The sequence below is a fragment of the Morchella importuna genome (genome assembly GCF_003444635.1).
Source record: "Morchella importuna strain M04M26 chromosome Unknown Morimp01GS030, whole genome shotgun sequence".
Lineage (NCBI taxonomy): Eukaryota > Fungi > Ascomycota > Pezizomycetes > Pezizales > Morchellaceae > Morchella > Morchella importuna.
The window spans coordinates 513,164-535,412 of record NW_025763427.1 but is presented as its reverse complement, the minus strand read 5'-3'; the positions used below and the strand labels follow the sequence as shown (position 1 = coordinate 535,412).

At 46.9% G+C, this 22,249-nt stretch overlaps 9 protein-coding genes across 9 annotated transcripts; 4 read left to right on the top strand and 5 right to left on the bottom strand.

Moving 5' to 3' along the window:
- Positions 1 to 2,110: 2,110 nt before the first annotated feature.
- On the top strand, positions 2,111 to 2,719 carry LAJ45_08610 (uncharacterized protein; the record flags this gene model as incomplete). The annotated part of the gene is made up of 1 exon (XM_046118160.1): positions 2,111 to 2,719. One exon carries the CDS (start codon positions 2,111 to 2,113, stop codon positions 2,717 to 2,719), a length of 609 nt encoding a protein of 202 aa, XP_045968758.1.
- An 895-nt stretch (positions 2,720 to 3,614) lies between these two features.
- Positions 3,615 to 4,577, top strand: LAJ45_08609 (uncharacterized protein; the record flags this gene model as incomplete). Its single annotated transcript, XM_046118159.1, has 3 exons — positions 3,615 to 3,890; positions 3,976 to 4,358; positions 4,430 to 4,577. 3 exons carry the CDS (start codon positions 3,615 to 3,617, stop codon positions 4,575 to 4,577), a joined length of 807 nt encoding a protein of 268 aa, XP_045968757.1.
- A 674-nt stretch (positions 4,578 to 5,251) lies between these two features.
- On the bottom strand, positions 5,252 to 6,456 carry LAJ45_08608 (uncharacterized protein; the record flags this gene model as incomplete). Its single annotated transcript, XM_046118158.1, has 2 exons — positions 5,252 to 5,436; positions 5,526 to 6,456. 2 exons carry the CDS (start codon positions 6,454 to 6,456, stop codon positions 5,252 to 5,254), a joined length of 1,116 nt encoding a protein of 371 aa, XP_045968756.1.
- Positions 6,457 to 8,407: 1,951 nt separating this feature from the next.
- On the bottom strand, positions 8,408 to 8,791 carry LAJ45_08607 (uncharacterized protein; the record flags this gene model as incomplete). Its single annotated transcript, XM_046118157.1, has 2 exons — positions 8,408 to 8,535; positions 8,629 to 8,791. 2 exons carry the CDS (start codon positions 8,789 to 8,791, stop codon positions 8,408 to 8,410), a joined length of 291 nt encoding a protein of 96 aa, XP_045968755.1.
- Positions 8,792 to 11,146: 2,355 nt separating this feature from the next.
- LAJ45_08606 (uncharacterized protein) lies at positions 11,147 to 13,010 on the bottom strand (the record flags this gene model as incomplete). Its single annotated transcript, XM_046118156.1, has 6 exons — positions 11,147 to 11,488; positions 11,544 to 11,992; positions 12,061 to 12,218; positions 12,274 to 12,629; positions 12,685 to 12,896; positions 12,980 to 13,010. 6 exons carry the CDS (start codon positions 13,008 to 13,010, stop codon positions 11,147 to 11,149), a joined length of 1,548 nt encoding a protein of 515 aa, XP_045968754.1.
- A 677-nt stretch (positions 13,011 to 13,687) lies between these two features.
- Positions 13,688 to 14,170, top strand: LAJ45_08605 (uncharacterized protein; the record flags this gene model as incomplete). Its single annotated transcript, XM_046118155.1, has 3 exons — positions 13,688 to 14,002; positions 14,067 to 14,088; positions 14,163 to 14,170. 3 exons carry the CDS (start codon positions 13,688 to 13,690, stop codon positions 14,168 to 14,170), a joined length of 345 nt encoding a protein of 114 aa, XP_045968753.1.
- A 948-nt stretch (positions 14,171 to 15,118) lies between these two features.
- Positions 15,119 to 16,069, top strand: LAJ45_08604 (uncharacterized protein; the record flags this gene model as incomplete). Its single annotated transcript, XM_046118154.1, has 4 exons — positions 15,119 to 15,293; positions 15,348 to 15,804; positions 15,866 to 15,921; positions 15,990 to 16,069. 4 exons carry the CDS (start codon positions 15,119 to 15,121, stop codon positions 16,067 to 16,069), a joined length of 768 nt encoding a protein of 255 aa, XP_045968752.1.
- A 1,363-nt stretch (positions 16,070 to 17,432) lies between these two features.
- LAJ45_08603 (uncharacterized protein) lies at positions 17,433 to 18,461 on the bottom strand (the record flags this gene model as incomplete). The annotated part of the gene is made up of 5 exons (XM_046118153.1): positions 17,433 to 17,448; positions 17,504 to 18,093; positions 18,156 to 18,209; positions 18,273 to 18,367; positions 18,437 to 18,461. 5 exons carry the CDS (start codon positions 18,459 to 18,461, stop codon positions 17,433 to 17,435), a joined length of 780 nt encoding a protein of 259 aa, XP_045968751.1.
- Positions 18,462 to 19,195: 734 nt separating this feature from the next.
- Positions 19,196 to 21,326, bottom strand: LAJ45_08602 (uncharacterized protein; the record flags this gene model as incomplete). The annotated part of the gene is made up of 9 exons (XM_046118152.1): positions 19,196 to 19,209; positions 19,264 to 19,604; positions 19,661 to 19,827; positions 19,887 to 20,197; positions 20,265 to 20,279; positions 20,365 to 20,455; positions 20,771 to 21,024; positions 21,111 to 21,188; positions 21,281 to 21,326. The coding sequence occupies 9 exons, from the start codon at positions 21,324 to 21,326 to the stop codon at positions 19,196 to 19,198; spliced, it is 1,317 nt and encodes a 438-aa protein (XP_045968750.1).
- Between the last annotated feature and the right edge of the window lie 923 nt (positions 21,327 to 22,249).

Below are 22,249 nucleotides of genomic sequence, written 5' to 3'. Positions count from 1 at the left end.
GCTCAGTACAGGGGGGTATCATAGGTTGGTGGATAGGGAACCCGTTACTATTAGGGAGGAAACTGAAGGTGAGCGGATCCTGCCAGACAGATTGAAATGCGCCGAGCCTAATTGCTTTTGTCTTTAGTAGCTGGACCAGGGGACTGCGAGTGGGACGGAATTGGCTATAGCAGGTACATAGACTGGCGTGTAAGGTAGGGGATCGCTATCACGCAATAGAGAGCTTTGATTTTATGCTAATTGGAAGAATCAGAGAAGCTTAGGCCGGATGGATTTTGTCAATCAGCTGGACCCGGCACCAGATAATGCGCCAATAATGGATCTTGACGATTCAGAAGAAGAGGTTGAATGACGAGGTCTTCTTAGGGTTGGACTACAAGAATAGTAAGTTGAAATTATTCTTCAGTGGAGGACTTGTTTTCAAGTGCAGGCAGATCTTATGGCTGGAGCGAAGCGAGGATTCGGATACTGCAACCGTGGACATGGGTGATAAATCAAGAGCAATTTGGTGTAAATTCATAGGGATATCACGCCTAGCTAATTTGTATCCTCTGTTGTCCAAAACTCGTTTTATGGCTAGACTACGTATTCGGTTTTATGAATCGACTCTCCCCCAATAACCTGAGTAATTCTTTGTCCACCCTAACCGGTAACAGGAATTATTCCTTACCACATTAAAGCAGATCGTACATCTTGATTGTAGGCGAAACAATATGGGAAGGCATCCACGCAAACAACCTATGTACCGAAGGCTCCTTTTCTAGACACCCTGGGACTAACATAGGTACACACATATAGTAATACTCCTAATTGGGGCTTGATCTCGTTCCATAGGGTATACAGAATATGTGAGAATATATGCACGAGACTACTATAACGCCCTTAGCTATGAACACAGTATCGACACCTTAGATCCGAAACGTCGGTACCGACAAGGAAAATTGTTTAAATATTGATTACTACTGAGATATGGCGCCGATTTCTTTTTTGTCTCATACCTAGTCTCATATTTATAGCTAGCGATTGGGGTTTGGAAAGCCCTCAATGCCCAAACAGGAAGCCATGGGAGTTTTTTTTTTTTTGCTTTTAGGCCCTTCTGAAAGAGCCCGTTTAAGGGGTTGTGGAAATATCTGTTTCTTCAAAGTGTTTCGTTTCTCAAAACTCTTCTGTTTATGGAGCGTGTGATTCTAATAAAGACCCTATTGAGAACCAGATGCGGTGGGTGCCGGATAGTTGTCTTGCCTATCATTGGTTTTTTTTATATGCAACCCTAACCCTGATAAAATCCCTATAAGGTTCTCAATAACTAGCGTCCAACAGCCAAACAAAAGAAGCCTGAGGATTTTGAGATGTAAAGGACGGAGTGTGAGTTCTTTGCTGGTTTAAGAAATTATCATCCATATCTACTGATAATCTAAGTACGTAGCTATGAGCCAAAATTAAAGATTTGGTACGAATTCGCAGTTCGTTGGGATAAGTTGATATCTAGTTTAACAACAAAATCCTCTCCTTGTTAATATCCATATCACCAATAATTTATGATCGGATGTTTTTTTTGGCAGTCCAAGTTGTGTAATCTATATTTGTAGATTTTGGCCTATCGAAAAATTTAATCAAGACCTGTTAAGGGCGTTCTAATACTCACCAATCCCTTATTTCGGGTCTATTGACGTGGATTTTAGAAACATACCTTACAATGAATCCCTAGTTGTTTTATGGCATATTCTTTGACTGCATATATATATCTTTCATTCTCCCCAGTTCTCAACAACCGATAGTCTCTAGCTTGCCACCTGCAAGAATGTTCACGGGGTATTATCAGGTTTCTCTTTATCCAAACAACAAGAACCACAGGCAACCTCTCACACTTCTCGAGATTTCAAATTCTCAATGTGTAGCAGTAATGATACTTTTTTCAAGCTAACAGTGCTACTCCCTTTACTAAAGCCCAAGATATGCTGGAATTATAACTCTTATAAGAAACCTAGAGTCCCAGTCTGTTTAAAATCCTCACTCGCTCAGAGCATTCCGAGTTAGCCAATACTGAATATCCTTTGATCAGTACCGCCCAGTGTTCTAATTGATATATTATTATCCAAAAAAAAAAAAGATGAAATTCACTAGTATTTTTGTGGCTTCGGCCACGTTCGTATTCCTTGCTGCGGCACTTCCCCAAGTGTATGAGCTTTCTCTCCTCAAGATGTCTGTTGTTATTTTAGGTATATTAAATGCTGACTATTCAACCTTTCCTGAATATAGTATTATAGCTCGCCGTAATGCAGAGCCAGAAGGCGTCACAATCTGGGGCCGTTCAGTGTTTCAAAGACGTCAACTTGCGGTCCGCGTAGCTGAGGCCGATGCTGATCCAGATTGTACCGGACCAAACTGCGTGTGCGGCAGACCCGGAGCACCGCTATGCTGGAAGGACAAACGTGGGGAGCTTCAGTTCGTCCGCGAGGCTGCGCCAGAGCCCGTGGCTGAGGCCGATGCTGATCCAGATTGCACCGGACCAAACTGTGTGTGCGGCAGACCCGGAGCACCGCTATGCTGGAAGGACAAACGTGGGGAGCTTCAGTTCGTCCGCGAGGCTGCGCCAGAGCCCGTGGCTGAGGCCGATGCTGATCCAGATTGCACCGGGCCAAACTGCGTGTGCGGCAGACCCGGGGCACCTCTGTGCTGGAAGAACAAGCGTGGGGAGCTTGAATTTGTAAAAGTTTGACGCTCCATCTTATTAGTCTCCTATTTGTTACGGACTTATCTCTGAGATGTCGATTTTGTTGTTGTTTTTCTATGAACTTATCTCTTCTTAACTATTAATTCAGGTTATTGAGAATTCACAGTATCCTAGTCGGTATGTCACGGCATACCTTTCTTTTTTTTCCCTTGGGACTTTCTCAGTCAATATCTCTTATTACCTCGAGGTTCATTCCATACCACGAGCATGTGAACCAACCTCTTGTATGATGGAGAGCCGCTTTACTCTTCTCTTTCTTTCTTCTGTCCTAATAAAGGACAGTGTGGGAGCCGTCGGTACATCAAGTGTTGAGGGTTTGGAAACTGTAAATTTTGGATGTGCGAATCAAGGAGAGCTGCAAAAACAGCAGGGGGGGGAGGTTTCTGAACCTCTATCTCTGTTATATAGTTAGCTATTTTGTATAGGCGAAATTGAAACCCCTGTGGTTGTTTTTGGCCCTCGAGCGTTGTAGCACTATTCACGATATGACACTACAAAGTCCGTGGATGTACGAGTGACTTCCTATGACCAATGTGCACACGTAATTTACTAGCTACTATTTTTTTTTTTCGTTATCGGGGGGGGTGATGAGCACTTGGGCCTGAGAAATTTTATAACTCTTCCCCCAAAGATTGAGATAGGGGTGGGGGTTTGATGATGAGGTTGGTGAAGGTTGGAAGATGCAAAAGTGGGATGTGATGGGAGGTTGGTTGCGTGGGCACCTCTATGCCACGCGTGCGTAACCACACCAGTGCGTCGTCGTCCCTCTACGTTCTACATGATCATTGACATATACAGCAAGACTCTAATTTAAATCCTGCATCTGGCTTCCGCGGGGAACAATGACAGCTTGACCACCAACCCATCAATTAGCCCCAAAATGTCCTTCGATTATCTCTCTCGTCCGAACGAAGTACCTGCTCACTCCCATGGCTCAAACTTTGATAAAGATGCTCTGTCTCTTTCAACAAAACTGACGTGTATCAATGGCGAAATGTCGCGGATCTTATCGCTGCAGGAACAGGTTGGCGGGCGCAGAGATAGCGCAGAGTTGAGAGAGATAATACAGCGTATGCTGGGGGAAACGGGGAAGAAGTTTGAGCGGACAGAGGTGGATGTGAAGTTGATACGACGATGGGAGCGATGTGAGCTTTCTGTATGTATATACACAAAGCTACGAAAAAAAAAAAAAAAAAAAGCGGCTCACAAGAGACTACATTCAGCTCACATCTACACTCTAGCCTACACAACAATACACCGCTGAAAAACTCTCGGACACATTCTCAAAGCTCTTTACCCGTTTTCAGTCCCTCCAGCGAGTATTGGCCGAAAATGCCACACGGCCCCTTCCAACTGTCCCCTCAGTCTTTAGTTCTAGTGAGGCGCCAGTCACTATAGGACCTCAGCTACCTCCATGCGAGTCGGCCCTGGCCGATCAAACAGAGGTTGAACTCCAGGAAGCGATAATTTTGCAAAGAGACCAAGAGATACTATCGCTACGGCAGGGGGTAGAAGACATCAATAATATGCTCAAGGCCTTGGCAGCTATTATAGGCAAGCAGAGAGATTATTTAGTGACCATTGAGGACAACGTTGACGGGGCAGCGAGGGATATTAGAGAAGCGTTTGTTTTTCCATTCATATGTATATATAGGCTATATTATGGGAAGTAACTAATCATATAAGCTCATACAGAGACAGCGAACTACAGCACGCTATCAAGCTGCATAAACGGGCTAGGAACAGAGCATGCTGTCTACTTCTGGTCTGCACCATTGTGTTTGCAATTGTATTACTTGCGGTTTGGACCTCAGCCAGTATCCCCTTACCATCTCCGAATTAGACTGATTTCTTAGTTGATCGCAGCTGAATAATTTTTGACCGGAGCCATTCAACTATAGCAAGTAGTGATTACATGTACGCTAGTAACTCATGAATATAACCTTTCATGGCGCCAAGAGTTACTCCAAGTGATATTAATCATAGCACAAATGCCATTCTCTCAAAATACGGCCTCAACCAGTTTTTGCTTGACCCATTGATTAGGCGCGTAGGAAATTGATATTCTCTGTCTTCTTCTGCATTTCTGGTTTGCTTGCCCACTATCTTTTGAGTATCACGTTGACAAATATTATCATAAAGAGAAGGAGGAGGAGGGAGGAATGCCAAAAACAATTTCATAAATATGGCATAGTAATCTAACTCAATTGTAGCAGATTATCTGACCCTGCCAAACTAGGGCACACCTTTCAGCGGAAGGGGGTGCATCAATGGGATGCGTCGCCGCTAAGAAGTGTAGTCAAGAAATGAATCTTGTGAGATATGTATCTTAGTTTGGATTTTAGATTGAAGACAAAACAATCATGAATTATCACTCGCACCAACCAACTACCAACGAATCATGGAAAATTTAAACCCACAAACACTGAGACGGTATCATATTATTGACTTTAGCTATTCCCCCGTTTTCAAACTAAAGACCCAACTATTTCATACATGACAAACTCCACATCAGTTTTAATTGAGTGCATGGAGCACCAACTTCTTGTATCCCTCCACCGCCTCCTCCAGATCCGAAACCATCACAAACTCATGATCACTATGCGCAGTCGTAATGGATCCAGGCCCATAAAGGTACTTTTTATGGTCCCCCTTCAAGTGCGGGATATCAGTGCCATACGACATTACCGCTTTCTCAAAACCTAACATCACAATGCCGCTTGTCAGACTTCATTGTATATACCTAATTTAATTTTGATGTGTGAACAGGGACATATATAAACCGACTCACCCTCAACATCCGAATCCAAAACCACCGGATCATAAAAGAACCCCAAATAACTCCACGACACCCCACTAACACCCCCAAAATACCCATCCAGCTGCCCCTTGATCGTCTCCGCATCCACCGCCAGCCTCACCGCAATCGACGCGTTCGCATACGGGCTCACCACATTCGCCGCCGCCCCGCCCCTCACCAACCCATAATTCAGCGTCGAGTTCCCCAGCAGCGCGCTCCCGGGCAGCTCCACCCCATCCAGTCCATACAACGCCGTCACCAGCGCCTTATTCGCGTCCACCCCCAGCTGCGGATACCCACTATGCGCGGCCTTTCCAAACGCCTCGAGCTTGACCGCAAGCGCACCCTTATGCCCCACCGCCAGCTTCAGCTCCGTCGGCTCCCCAAAGACGACCGCCTCCCACGACAGGCCAAGGTCGTTCGCAGCCTTCATACCCGCGCCGTCGACCTCCTCACCAACCACAAACAGCATTGCCACGTCCCCGTCGTCCACAGACCCATCGGCAAGCAACTGCTGCAGCGCCACGACCTGCGCCGCAATGGAGCCTTTCGCGTCGTTCGACCCCCGCCCCGTGATGGTCCCGTTGGCTGTGATCCCGTACGGGATGTACGGGCCCACGGTGTCCATGTGGGATGTGAGCAACGCGCGGGCATCCCGGGAGCTGCCGGTGTAGGCGTAGATGTTATTGCGGCCGTCGGCGACCTGCTGGAGCTCGACGGTGAAGTTGTGGGACGAGAGGTAGGAGGCTAGGTAGGTGGTCACGGCGGACTCGTTACCGGTGAGGGAGGGGATCGAGACGAGGCCCTCGTGTAGAGAGAGGAGGCCGAGCGTATCGTTCTGCGTGCAGCGAGATACGTGCGCGCGAGCAGCGGCGGTTGCAATTGCTGTAGTGGAGAGGAGGGCGGCGAGGGATAGCTTCATTTTGGGGCCTAACTGTCGTCTAGTGTAGTGAATGGCGCTCTAGGGGAATGAAGAATGGGGGGGGGGGGGGAAGGAAAACTCAGAAGTGCAGCGGGATGAGACGATATATATATATATATCCTGGAGACTAACCACACTTATCTTCCAGAGAACATATAGGGACTAGGCGTATAGACCGCCCCAACCATCGTGGCAGGCCGGCATAGGACAGAGGATCAACAATTGATATTCCCACATCTCCGTGCAAGTTGTTGGAGGTGCGCGCAGTGGGCAGATCCCTGCTGGGAAGGTACATACATAGAGTACTCGCGACCAGCAACAAGAACCCGAATATGCAGCTGCAAGTCTTTGGTGTATTTTTGACTTCTACTCCAATGGAAATTGCAGATTAGGACGTGCATTTTCGGGTTCTTGTTGCTGGTCGCGAGTACATGTCTTCGGGGGTCGGCATACATGTACATACAGAGTAGGTACTCTACCTCAGGTACACGCATAGATCTAGAGTGTCTTGGGCAATATACTCTATCGCCCAGCTGCCTTACCAACCATCGGACGGGAGGGGAAGGAGACGAGAAGAAGAAGAGAGGAGTCGAGGTGTTCGAGATGTCGAATGTTTCTTTTTCCCAACTACATGCATATATAACTATGAGACGATCTGATCATGAGGCTATCTCATGATGCTGTCTGTCGTGTAACGGTTCATGCGTTCTGCGATGGATTCTTCTTCTTCTTCTTCTTCTTCTTCTTCTTCTTCTTCTTCTTCTTCTTTTTTGTTTTACCTTTTAGCCTGCCAGCCTGCATTTTATATCTCGACCCGGATCGATAACGATATTTCGAACAGCAGATGTTCTGGTTACCCAGCCCAACCACCACACCCGCGCACCGAGACCACGGAACGGTTCCTGCGCTGCACCCTGAATGCCGAGCCAACGCGGATGTTTCCCAGGGCAAGGGGCGGCAGAGCAGCTGTGTCTGGCACTGGCACTGTCTGCACTGTCTGCACTGTCTGCACTGGGACTCTGTACAGTCTGCCTGTGTCTGTCGTGGCCGGTGCCAAACAACGTCATGGTGGAGCACCCGTCTGTGCGAATGTTACTTGAATTGCGACGGGGGCGCGCCGTTGTTGTTTAAGTACCGGGAGCTACATACATACATTTACATACATATATTTCCCCACCGACCAGGAAGGCACGGACATGTCTGGAGGAACGTGTTGTTCTTCTAGTCCTGTCCATGGTCATCGTGAGGTCATACATTATACATATATTGGCTTGGCTAGCAAGCAGGGTTCTGCGATGCAAATGTTTAACCTGCAATTAAGCTAGGGCATTTTAAACAACATTTCCCAATATGCGATTCAGATACAGTGAATAACTAGTTAGTGGAATTTCAGACATTCGAGAAAAGATTATGCCCTATATTACAACAGGAAGAACAAAGACTTCAATCAGGACCCTTTCCTTTCCTCCTTCATGATTCATACAATAGCAATTCCTTGCCTATGACTTATCCAGTGCCCCTGAGCTCCTAAATGCGCCGACCTCAAAAAAATACAAAGAACTTACAAAGATAAAGAACAAAGCGATAGTAAGCCCCCCCCAAAAAAATCCCGCGCCCCAAACAATGAAAAGAAATAACTCCCCAAAAAAGGCCCCCTGAATCCCTAAAGTACGTTTTCCCAGCCCTGACGAAAAAAAGGAAAGAAAAAAAAAAGATCCCCGATATGACAGCAAGAAATTAGGAAAAAGTGACCCCGTAGTAGTAGCCGTTTCGTTTCGTTATATTTCGTTACGTAACGTTTAATTCGTATAGTAGTTTTTTCGGCAGTAGTAATAGTAGTAGGATGTGCGTGGAATATACACTCGTGAGATGTCCGTCCGAAAATACCGAATAGAGAGAGAGAGAAGCTGTGTCTACGGTACTTCCGGACCGTGTTCGCGGCAGATCGTAATTAAACCATCAAACCCGCAACAATCACACTCATGCCTCCCACCAGGACAGCGACAAATCCAGGCGACATTCGGTGGTCGTGGGGCTCAGAGTGCATGTACATCTGCCGTAGCGATGGCGCCGACGAAGCTATTGGCAAAAAGCAGATGATAAGTCAGTTCCGGTGAAGCTTGATGAGGAATGCTGTTGGAATGAAGGGAAAGGGAAAGAGAGAGAGCTTACTCAGATCCTTGTCGTTGCGCCTGGCTGGACTGCCGCCGGAGGAGGAGGACGTGCTGGCGGCGAGAGCTTGAAAGGGGTGACCGGCGATGACACTGGCGATTGCGAGGAGGAGGAGCATGAACGCGAGGGAGGTTCGTAGGGTGATGGTTCGTGGAGTGAACATTGTGGTAATGAGTTATTTGGGAGGCTTGGTTTGTGTGTGGTTGACTCAGCTGTTGAAGCAAAGGGCGTAGAAAGGTAGTCGAAGCTTTGTTCCTTTTTGTGTGAAGCGGCTTTGAGGTGCAATAGGTAGAGTAGATGGGATGAAGGGCCCCCTTGGGTTTATATCTCCTAAGAACGTGGGAAATTGGGCCCAGATGGGATGATGGGAAAGGGAAAGAAGAAAAAAGAATATGTAATTAACCTCCAATTCCAAGACGCAGAGCCAAAGCAAGGTTAAATAAGTTGCATATGTTATGTGGAAGGAGTTGAGTTTTAACGCTGAGCTGTCCCGCCCTTGCTTGAGTTTCTTTCTTTCCTGCTTAAGTGCTTGCTTGCTTGCTTGCTTCAAGAGAGAAAAACCCCCGGCACTCCAAGGGTCCGAGATCTGCCTGCAGGGTTCAACACACACACACACACACACACACCACACACGATACTTCTGCAGCAAAAAAATTATCTTAAGTTGCTTGAATGGGGCCCGTGAGCTACTACTACTACTGTAGGCCTTCCTCTTTTGATTCACTGCGGGGAAAACGGTGGCTTTTCGTTTCTATGCACTTGTCGCAGAATCAAGACAAGAGCTTTCCTCTTGGTGCGACTGTACTTGCCTTGCTTCACCTCTAAAATTCACGATGATATTCGTTCAGTCACGTCACGCGCGCCCCCGACCCCCCCGACCGTTGTATCAGTTTTTTTGCACTTATGAGGCAAGTAAGCAAAGCAAGCAAGATTAACCTATGACTACAAGTGCAGTATGTAAGGTTTGTTCGTGATGGTGGCGGTGAGGGTCATTCGGCCATGGACCTGTCTACTCTAACTAGCTGGACGTCACCTGTCTCACTCCCACTGCATATAGCACACCCATCTTTATCTTTAATCCCTCTCGAGACGGTCGGTGGTGGTGCCCGGCCGTTGGAGTACAAAACGATCTAGATAGATTTCCAACCAGCACCTACCTCACCTCCCGTTAAAAAAAAGTAACAACCAGCAAGCGCTTTTCAGGGGGCAGACTTCGAAATCCCCCTCCTCAGGAACGTTTGATAAGTCTGGCCCTACCCACTAGCTGCACCTATTTTTACAGGACGGGGGCAGGGGTGGGTGGGTGTGAATGCTGTTGCTGTTGCTGTTGTTTTTTTCTTCGCTTCCGAATGCACTTTTTAGTGGTAACCTACTCTAAACCCCCCCTGTCCGGCAGTGTTTGATCTGCTGCTTCGCAAAGGTTAAAAAGCGCGGAAGGACCCGCAGGAAAGCTAGAGCCTCAGCAGCATCCACGCCCGGCGGATTATAATATTGACTTTGTGGTCTAGATTGGAGTTTTCCTACATACATACCTAGGTTGGTCGCTCTAGCCAGCCAGTGTTGTGAATCTATCTGTAGGGAAAGTTCTGGCCTTTGTAGAGGCGCGATGGGAATGAAGAGAGTATTCATTCGCTCTGGCTAGCTAGCTAGCACTGAGATAGCGCCTATCCCACAAGAGGTATCATTTCCAGTGTCCTCTCAAGGCCTCTCGATAGAGTATAAAATTAGATCAGCTTGGGATGTCTAAAGCCACATGTTTGGCCAAATTCCATAACTATGGTTTCTACACCACGCACACCCGACGGAATTCGCATTTGTGCAAAAGGTCCACAATGTGTGGGATGGTGGTCCCTTGCTCGATGAGCAATAAAACTGCATGTCTCGGAAAAGATGCAGATTGTGTTAATATTTCCCCCACTTATCAATATCGCGCGGATTTTATTGATGATGACTATAAGGCAATGGTTAAGATTAAAGAAAATCGCGGATACATACCTGTGTGCTCAGAGATCAATAAATAAATTATCTGGACATTGACTCGGCGAAATATATAACCAGCCAAGTGCATTTGCTTTTAAGCTTTGGGCAGTCTGGCATAAGACAAGAACATAAATGCATCGTCTAATTGTCCTACGCTTGGAAACTGGTTGGTCAAGGGCCCGAAACACTGAGAGAGAGCTTGTGTTCCGATCAATGTTATTCAAACCTTTGGAGATTTGTGCCAAGACTAGACAAGCCTTACTCTTAAATTGATCATTGGTTCTTGGCCTTTCTACTATTAACGCTTCGGGCAGCATCAGTTAATTATTAGTCACCCATATTTAGACATAAGCCCAGTTTAACCCATGGAAGAATTGGTAGTGAGACCAGTGAGATATCAACATCATTAGTCTTGAAAGGTTTCTATAACGACACTAATATTCACGTCAACCTTGTATATCTATTTCTCCCCTCAACCCCATTTATGTATCCCTCTTACGCCTGTCCCTATACCAAACAACCATAATTAATTCTCCACCTAAGCTCTAACCAACAAACTGTGACCAGTCATAGCCTCAGCCTGCTCAAGACCCATACAGGCCAGGACAGTTGGGGCAACATCACCAAGAACACCGTCCTGCTTCTTCAAGCTCCATCCCTTTGGCGCATTAGCCATGATGAATGGGACTTTGTTGGTGGTGTGAGAGGTCTTGGGGGTTCCCTCCTCCGTCAACATCTCTTCAGCGTTACCGTGGTCCGCAGTGATGAAGAGAACATAGCCGTACTTCTTGCAGGCCTCGTAGACGGTACCGATGGCAGCGTCAGTGGCGGCAACGGCTTTGACAGCAGCCTCGTAGACACCAGTGTGGCCAACCATGTCCTAGTATTATTAGTCACTGGGTTATTTCTGGCCGTGTTCAATCAGGCAATCTTACAGGAGGAGCAAAGTTGTTCATGAGGAACTCGAAATTATTCTCGGCGATACGCTCAGAAAGCTTATCCGCAACAGCCTGCGCAGACATATGTGGTTGAAGATCGTATGTAGCGACACGAGGGGACGCGATCATGTCACGGACTTCGTTGTCGAACTGTTTCTCAACACCACCGTTGAAGAAGAAAGTAACATGAGCGTATTTCTCGGTTTCAGCAACGTGGCACTGCTTTACACCCTTCTTTGCGAGCCATTCGGCGAGCACGTCATCCATGCGCTGGGGAGGGAAAGCCACAAGGAAAGGAAAGTCAGACTTGTATTGGGTCATGGTGGTGATATAGATACCCTTGGGGAAGGGGAAGTCGGGAAGAGGTGAGCTGTCGACACCGAGGAGTTGAGTGATCTCGCGGACACGGTCAGAACGGTAGTTGAAGAAAAAGAGTGTGTCGTTGTCTGCAAGTGATACTTAGTGAGTGGTATTTGAAAAATATTGGTGCACCATTGATGAGGGAAGCACGTACCCTTGACTCTAGCAGGCTCTCCGCTGACAATGATGGGCTTCAAGAACTCGTCATTTTCGCCCTTCTCGTATCTTTCCTTGATTGTGGCTACAACATCCTCAGAAGTTTCACCTTTGCCGGAAATAATACCCTTGAGGGCAATCTCCACACGCTCCCATCTAAACGGAAAGTCAGAATTTTCCTAGTTCCCATTAACAGGAACAATTCCCATACCTCTTGTCTCTGTCCATAGCATAGTATCGCCCAACTACTGTGGCTATCTTCGCAACCTTTTCCATACCAAGCTCCTTGATCTTAGCAAGGAGTGACTCCATGTATCCAACGGAGCTCTTGGGGTCGGTGTCACGCCCATCGCCGAAAAAGTGAATGTAGACCTCAGGGATCTCCATCTCCTTTGCAGTGGCTAGAAGTGCATACAAGTGGTTCTGGTGAGAGTGAACACCGCCATCGGAAACCAACCCGAGGAGATGAAGACGTCCATTACCGTTCTTAGCGTGAGAGAAGGACTCCTTGATGTTCTCGACCTTAGGGAACTCTCCCCTCTTCATGGTCTGGTCGATACGGACAACCTATATACGTTTCCGTCAATAATCTGGTTTCTTCTTAAGGTCTTCGAAAACATACATCTTGCCAGACGACACGTCCAGCTCCAATATTCAAATGTCCGACTTCACTGTTGCCCATCAAACCCTCGGGCAATCCGACAGCAAGAGAAGAGGCCTCGAGCTCAGTGTAGCCGTCGGCATTCGCCTTGAAAGCGTCCATGATGGGGGTTTCCGCATTTGCAATGGCGTCGCCCTTACCACCAACTTCACAACCCCAACCGTCAATGACGACTAGAATAATTCATTCTTGTTAGTACTTATTACCTTGAGTAGGTTTTCATAGCAAACAAAGTCAAGCAAAGGAAGTAACTCACTCAAAACAGCCTTCTGGTCAATGTTTGCCATTTCTTCTATAGTTACTCTGTTCGCAAATCAATGGAACAATTAAAACTCGACGTGGGTGTATCTGTCGCAATACAGAGGTGAAGAAATAGAATCAAAAGAACAAGAAAATTCTATAGAACTCTATCGGACGATTTCAGAGGTGAGGTGGGATGATGAAGAGAAAAACACAGAAAGATAAATAAGAGGGGCAATCAAACGTGGGATGTTTAGCGCGGGGTGTTTATCGGCCGTTTCCAAACCCTGGAAATTCTACTACGTAAACAGGCCCCCTGATTCGACGTCACCCTGTTCCGCAGCGGCCGGCCGACTTACTAAATACATTCTTTTCTGGATCAATGGCGAATTCGATGGCCCGCCTATCAGTACAAATCGAAAAAAGTAAAGATTACACTAGTGTATAAAGAAAATAAACCAGAATAAATACAGTATTTAGCCGCTTCGCACGAAGTAACGAAAACAGAAATGCACAGACGAGTTAGTGCGGGTGAGACAGCATGACCCTGCCCGGGCGAGGTTCCTTCGCTATTGACCCAGAAAATACTATACCTACATACGTTACACACAACTTCGTTTACTGATCCTCAAGCTCACGTCCTCCAAGAGCAAAGAGAGCTCCACGAAAACACCCGTACCACTCAACCTCGGCCCTACCCCCTCCTCAAATACCCTCATTTGAAATGTCTACCGATGCCCCTGCCCCTGCGGCTTCCGAGTCTCCCGTCGCGCCGACATCTCTTCCGGCGAACGCCTTCGACTTCCTTCCCGACCTCCACGCGCTGCTCCAACGTGTTTTCAACGATGAGCTTGACCCAAAGGATGTGGCCCACGAGTCTAGTCAAATCCGACTGAAGCTGGAGAGGGCAAGGGTCATGGTGGCCGAATTGCCTGACGTGGATAAGAGCTTGGACGAGCAGAAGAAAGAAATCAAGGAGCTCGAAGAGAAGATTGAGAGGCAGAAGAGCATCATGAGGGCCGTTTCACAAATGGACGTTGTGACTGAGATCGTGAAAAGAAGAGGGCAAGGGGAGAAAATGGAAATTGTTTCCTGAGCTAAAGCTTGAAGATATGAGCGCAAGGTGTTGTGATTCCTCACCATACTTCGTATGAGGTTTAAAAATATCTAACAAAAAGTATTTGCTACGTACAAAATAGATAATTGATGAAACTTTCTCTTGGAATATCAATATCTTCTATATCAAAGTAACCAATGCCCAGGTCATATAGATGTAATGCACTAGTCACTTCTCCTGTGTGCTCAAGTCTCTCTTACCCAGTCCCTGTTTGACAAATTCTACCCTTATGGAACTCGTCGATTTTCATGTAAAACCTCTATTGGATATTCGGTGAAATCCCACATTGCACGGATGAGCTGCCCAATAACAGCCCGATCTACTACACCTACAGATATTCTTCCGAGTCAATCTCTCCCCCACTTTAAGGACCGCCTGTATCATCTCCCAGACACTCACCGGTAGCCAAATACTAGATCTACAGTGCTTCCGTCTGAAGCGAGTATTCATACAAGTATTTCTTAGCTGCAGGTTTGGTGCCTTTGCTCGGTCACCCGTGTGCTCGCGACGTAGGAAACGCTATATCCCGCTGAAAATCTATATTCTATCAAATGTAGTAGACTTTTCTCACACGGAACATTTAAGAATAAGCATAAAACATTATTTGAGGGCATTGAAGTTGAGATATCGACGTTATCTAATCCATCGTCAGGCTCTACTAAATATTTCACGTGATTACTCTCAACAAGCTGGGCCCTCTGCAGCATGGGGACTTCAGCCCTAGAGCACTCCAATTCTCCACATGCAAACAAGATTTCAGCAACAAATCGCCTCCCTTTGGCGTCTCGCATGGCGATTTAAAGCTACAGCCTATGAGAATAAGCGATCTTGGCATTGGTCATTGCCGCCTCGTACCGAGCGACGACATTACGTAGCTGCAATGCCATACCAAGTTCGAAGCCTGGGGAGCGGGGATCCGGAGGGGGGGGGGGGTAGATGCCATTTTATATAGGAGCATTCTGGGAACAGACTTCTCCCAGCTTTCATCAAGACATCCTCTCTATCTTCCCATTGTAACCCTTGATATTATCATTCACAATGAGCGAAATCAAAGTCCTTGCGTTCGACCTTTATGGTACAATTCTAGATACCTCTTCCACCGACAGGAAGCTCAAAGAAATCTTCCCCTCGTCCGAGAGTTCGAAAGTTCACCATGTGGTTCAACAATGGCGTAGATACCAGCTTGAGTACACCTGGAGACTCAACTCCATGGGTATAACACCTCTCTTGTTCTCTCCGTCAGACCAGTAGCTTATTCTAAGAAAAGGCGCATATAAATCTTTCGACGAGGTGACCTACCTCTCGCTCTCCCATGCGGCCAAAGAGAGTGGTATCTCTCTGTCTAAAGAGCAGCTTGAGGAGGTTGTGGCTTCATACAATACACTCTCCCCATACCCAGATGCAGTGAAGCTGTTCCAGGAGCTTCCTGGGCATATTAAAGCATTAGTCTTCTCCAACGGGACTCCACGTATGCTCTCCGATACGTTTTCGGCTTCCGAATTCCTAAAGGATGTCAAGTACTTGTCTGTGGACTCTGCAAAATGCTTCAAACCGGACCCTAGGACATACCAGCTTCTGGTGCAGCATCATAACATGGAGGGAGAGGCAATTAATGCAAGTGAAGTGTATCTTGTGAGCGGGAATCCGTTTGACATTGTTGGTGCTGCTGCCGCAGGGTTGGGCACGATCTGGATCGATCGTGCTGGAAAGGGATGGCAAGATGGGTTGGGAGCACCGGCACATTCGGTCATGAGTTTAGAAGAAGTGAAGGGTGTTGTGGAGAAGTGTAAAGGAAAATCAGCAGGTGCAGGTGGAGACCCTTGCTGCGGTAGAGGATAAAGGTATTTTTTTCCCTCCTCTCCCTCTTATCTCTTCTACAAATGCTCATTAATGTTCATGGGTTGACCAGACATCGGTCACAAAATTGAGATCCTAAAATTCCTTTACCTTATCAAAAGCCTAAGTTGGTTTAACCTCATGTACAAGTAGTCGAGTCAGAAATCTCCCTATGTTGAATATGAAACCCTCGTTTTTTATTGCGAAATATGACTTTATCCCCTGGGTCGTAACAGCCGATATTGTGGTCCTTTTGGACCAATATTTTCTTCCGGTTTTTTCACCTAAAGGTGCGCCAAGCCCTTCCAACAAAGATCCGACTACACAGGGACGTTCGGGGGAGGCCCCTCTTCTTTTGAGCCATCTGCAATAAGCATAGCGTCCGTGACTGTTGAGATATTTCGAATTTCCACCGTTATTGTAGGAACTTTATTACGACCTCCTATTTTCGACCCATTGAAGCCGACAGTCAGGTCCAAGTACATGTATTAACGGCCCACTCCAAGTTAGTCCCAAGGACAAAAATGTAGACGCTATTCACTCTCAAAGAATCCTGTAGAAAGAGGGGGGGGGGGGTGGTGATGATCTAGACGTTGTAAACGAAAGCACTTTTATTATTATCAAGGAGAAATACACATCCAACCATATTCCATACCTCATGACTCGCCGGTGATAGCCAGATAGTGGTGTTTAGTGACGAGGGATTGAAAGGGACAACCTGATTTCTATGACACCAAACCCCTTAAGTTTGCGGAGGGCCTTAATCACATATTATCACTCGCCCTCCCTGAAATCCCACCAAAGATCGAGATCAAAAAAATATAGATACATGTATGTACGTATAGCGGTCTGAAGTGCGGTTTTTCAAATCACATGCTGGAAATAACAGGAAGTCTTGTGGCTATGGGGCAGGTGTCAATCATTGCAATTAATGAATTAAACAAAAAAAAAAAAAAAAAAAACAGGTGTCAATCATGATATATCACTCGGTATATATAAACATTATCTTTTGTGGGCTTAGGACTAGTAAAGGATATTTCAGGCCAGTGAGAAACATTTCTTTGTCAAAATCCGGGACTAGCCCCTGTTTATGATTGAGTACCTTGATTTTAACCGTTGCTACAGGTGCTCCGTTCACGAACGGTAAATGATAACGCGTGTTCGTCGATAATATAGAACGCAGCCACGTATCACCAGGGACACACGACAGGGGTTCAGTTGGATATGGAACTTTTAGAATTGGGAAAGTTTTCTTCTACAATAAGACTAGAAAAGAAGTAATTGCGGCCAGTACATAGGTTACTATATTAAAGAAAAATATGCCACTGGAAACAAGAAAGAGCAGAAGCAAGAAAGAAAAGAAAAAAAGAGAAAAATAAATAAGCAAATAAGTGGATGTGTAGTTTAATAACTCCCGCGTCTATTTCCGGTATGACCTCGATAACCTTTTTTTTGTTCCTTCCCGATCATTCCTCGTTCTCATGCAGTCATGGAATCGTGTAGTTGGGTTGTTTGTTTACATGAAGTCGTCACTGTAGCCACAATCAGTATCAAATTCTAAATCACGGGAAATGACAGAAGACTTACTCATCATACGTGTTATCCGCACGGTAGTCAGTTGTGTCAAACTTATCCATCTCCTTTCCAGCCGCCGCCAACGCAGTCTTCTTAACGGTCTTCTTCTTACCACCCTTATCCGCCGCCTTCTCCTCCTTCTGCTTCTCGTTGGCCAAGGTTGTCAGGCCACTTGCAACCTTCCTGATCTGCTCACTGGGCATATCTTTTGACAACTGCCTGGCAAACTCCTGCAAAAACAGAGGATAATGTGCCTTTTTGGTATTAGCAGTGAGCAGTGGCACAAGCACCTCTCTCAGCTTCAAAAACGCATCTTTTGTTGTTGGGTTGAAGATTAGCAGCGATCCCAAGTCGATGTTCTTGGTAGGATCGTTGGGGTCCGTGAGACTGATCTTCTTCTCACGGTTCCCAATACCCGACCCAGCACCGATACCAACAGCGCCAAAAAGATCGATAGCGTGAGACATATCCGACTCCTCCTGTCTGCGGCGCTCGCGCTCCCTCTTCTGCGCGGGTGTCTCGTTCTCAAGTTCCTCGAGTTCGCGGGCGGCCCGCTCGGCAGCAGCAGCCTTCTCGGCTTGTCGCTCGGCGATGCGCTCGGCCTTTGATTTGTGGTTCGCAGCAGCTTCGGCGGCGGCCTTCTCGGCGGCAGCCTTTTGGCAACCTCCTTCTTGCGCTCCTCCTCGGAATCGTCGGCGGCGTCCCAAGAGTCGAGGACCTATAGGGGAGGGGGAGTGAGTCAGTTTTGGGGAGCTTGATAATAGTGAATGGAGATAGGTACATCATCATCGTCCTCCTCGTCGTCCCACTTCTTCTTTGGCGCGATACGGGGGACAGTGCCGGCTACTTCTTCCTCGCTGCTCTCAGCCTCATCATCTGTGATGGTGCGCCGTTAGTTTGAGGATCAGAGAAGCTTTAAGTGATCGGTCGGTCAGATATACACACCCCATTTGTCCTTTGGTGGAGCCATGATTGTGCGTTTGTAGGAGTGTGTGCAAAGAAAAGGCTGTTAACAAAAAAATGAAAAAAAAAGTGAAGCACAAGCAAATGAGTGAGATGAGGTGGTAGGTGTAGCGAGACGGAAGAAAGGAGGGTCCCTTTTTTTCTTTGAGGCTGGAGATGCCAGTGAGGGGCAAGGTGGGGTGGGTGTGGCGTGTGGCGTGAGGCTAGAGTTCGAGTCAGACTAGCAGGTAGGGTAACGGCAGACAGAATCAGAGATTCTCACTCGGCCACTCCCACTGGCCAGATTGGGGTGGGGCAGGTACAAAGACACAAGCGAGCTGTCTCGTTCTTTCATTGGCTCCGGGAGAATTAATAAACAACCTACAAATACATGTAACTAATAGCCGCCTCGCGCTACCAACTAAGCACACAGATCCGCCGTACAACGTCACGTGCCCAGATCATCACAAACGATCACTCGGGTATGTCGTGCTTCCATCTACGAAGCTGCAACATAACCGGCCGGTTGGATGCCTGAATTATTTTTAAGACAAGTCACGCTTATTGCGGGAGTTTGCGGAAGATTGAATGGATAATATTTTATTTTTATTTCTCATTCCATTGCTAGCAAAAACAGAAAGCCAACCGTTCCCAGAACTAACTATAGATAGGTTTTTTTTTTTAGTTTTTTTTTATTCCTTCCCAAAACATCAGTCACAACGTCCCAATAAATTAATGAATGGGACCCGCGGCGACAAACATTTACAAGTTGACAGCTAGTGGCCCAATATTAGCATCAGAAAGTGGAAGATAAGGTAAAGAAGACCCACCGGTTCTGAAGTTCTTGCCAGCGTAGATGGCCTTGTCACCCAACTCCTCCTCGATACGGAGGATCTGGTTGAGCTTAGCAAGACGCTCGGATCTGGCAGGAGCACCAGTCTTGATCTGACCAGCCCTCAATCCAACTACGATGTCGGCAATGGTGACATCCTCGGTCTCACCAGAACGGTGAGAGACCATGACTCCCCATCCACCGGCGTAAGAGTCCTTGGCAGCCTGGATAGACTCGGTAAGGGTACCGATCTGGTTGACCTTGAGAAGAAGGGCGTTGCAGCTCTTCTCCTCGATGGCCCTCTTGATACGGATGGGGTTGGTGACAGTCAAGTCATCACTAAGATTCAAGGTTAATAAATGATATGAGAATATCTGATGGCTCAAGAAGCTTACCCGACGATCTGGAAGTCGCTGTTCTTGAAGAAGTAGCTCCATGCCTCCCAGTCATCCTCGGCGAAGGGGTCCTCAATGGAGACAATGGGGTACTTCTCAGCAAGGCTCTTGTAGAGGTCAGCAAGCTGCTGGTAGGTGAGCCACTTGCTCTTGTCGGAGTCAGGGTTCTATGGGTAAAATGTTAGCATACGAGTTCCGGCAAAAACAACTGCATATAATCACTTACCTTGAAGTCCAAGTCGTACTTCTTAGCATCCTCCTTGTAGAACTCGGAAGAGGCAACATCCATTGCAATCTTCATCTGCCCGGTGTATCCCGCCTGCTCAATAGCATCGGTAATGAGGTCAAGGGCCTCCTCGGCAGTCTGAATATCAGGAGCGACACCACCCTCGTCTCCGACGTTACCCGCAGACTGTCCGTACCTCTTCTTGGCAAGAGACTTAAGCTTCTGGTAAACCTCAGCTCCCTGTCTCATGGCCTCAGTGAAGCTTGGGGCATCACAAGGGACGATCATGAACTCTTGGAAGGCAAGACGACCTAGAAATCACATCGGTAAGTTGCGGAAGGTTAAGGGAGTACAAAGTATAACTCAGATGTGCCATACCTCCAGCGTGGGAACCTATATTTCGGAATACCGGTTAGTATTGACGAATTATGGAGACGGCAATGATTGCCGGCCGGGGTTTTTAGGAATAGTAACTCACCTCCGTTAAGGACGTTCTGGAAGGGGACGGGAAGGACATACGGCTGCTTGGTACCGGCAAGCTCCGCAATGTGGGCATAGAGCGGGATTTTCTGTTAATTCTCGGTTGTCAGTTAATCCGGCGGATCCCGATTTCGTTAAGGTTACACAATAAGATCCTCGGGAGTAAGATCCACGCCCAGAAAAAACAAAAAAGGTACTTGGTAGTAGTAGCATGGGGAAAGGTGGGGTGGGGTGCTAAGCTGTGTCATACAACTATCAAATGCGGAACGTGGGGTAGCTCTTTCAGATCCATACAATGGTCTGGAGCAATGACACAACACCCAGGAAACCGGCAATGGCAACGACAGCGAGTGATATTTCATCAAAAAGACAAAATAAATAAGAGAATACTGTAAAATACGAACCTTTTCCGCGGCACCGGCCTTAGCAACAGCTAAAGAAACACCGAGAACGGCGTTGGCACCAAGTTTGCCCTTGTTGGGGGTTCCGTCAAGCTTGATCAAGAACTCGTCGATGGCAGACTGGTTCTTAACATCAATGTTCTCGGCAATCAAGGCAGGAGCGATGATGTCGTTGACGTTGGAAACGGCCTTGAGGACACCCTTTCCAGCCCACTTGGACTTGTCACCGTCACGGAGCTCGACGGCCTCGTGCTGACCTGTGAAGTTGAGGGAAGTTGGTAAGTAACTAAACCGGTGTATGCTACCATACTAAACATCTAGAAACGGGAAGAGTGTTACATACCAGTGGAAGCACCAGAGGGGACGATGGCCCTGTGGAGGCCGGTCTCAGTGTGGACATCGACCTCGACGGTGGGGTTACCTAGAAGTAACAAACCGATATCAGTATCATGGTTTTACCACAGCAAGTACGGAAATCTATCTCTCAAGAAGATGGGGACCATAGCTACATACCACGAGAGTCGTAGACAGAGCGAGCGTGAATTTTGGTAATGGCCATTTTTGATGATGAGTCTGATGATGATGAGTCTGATGGGTCAAACGAGATGTTCGGAGTTTATAAAGAAATCGAGACAAGGTTCTCGGGGAATAGGGTAATAGCAAACTAAAACAGCTGAGGGGAAGAGGTAAAAAAAAAACGAACTGGGACTGTTGCGCCAATGGGAGTAGCAAGGGTACCAAACGTGCTTTATGCGTCTAGACTATATTGACAGAGATAAGGCCCGTTATTTTACGTAGGGTAGTAGGGTAGACACGATTGACGCGCCCCCCCGGGGGGGGGGGGGGGGGGGGTGAGATGAAGGAGGGGCGAGGAACCAATAGAGATATTTAAATGGGAATTACGTTTTCTACATCTTACCACTCACAGATAAGGGAAAACGTGTGACATTTTTCAAGAGAAAATCACCAGACTCACGGTGATTATATTTATTTACAGATTCGGGCCGATAGTCAATATTTCCTTTTTATTATCCCCTGTGTTCCTGATGGCGATGGCGTTTTTCGATGGGGGAAGAATCGATGAGGTAATGAGGAGGAGCGGGGCCAACTTAGTGGGGGGGATTTCAACCTCATCTTCTGCAGCCTGCCCCTCCTTCTTGTCATGCCAAGAGATTTTCACGTGATATGGCTACAGAAATCACTCTACTTTTTATCCAGCAGGGTTGTTGGGCATGCCACCGGCTGCTGTATGCGTGTTTGCTACCAAAGAGCCGGGTTTTTTTTTGATCCGCAAATAATAATCAACCCAGGATAACCCCAATCGTAAGAATACACGGCCGCGGGAGAGCTTGAAAATAGATCATCCAATGTGAATTGTTTCATTCAAGGACTAACGGGAAGAAAGAAAGGTTTGCTAAATAGAAAAGAAAAACAAATACAAAAAAATAAAAAATTCGTCTATGAATCAATACGGTAATAATA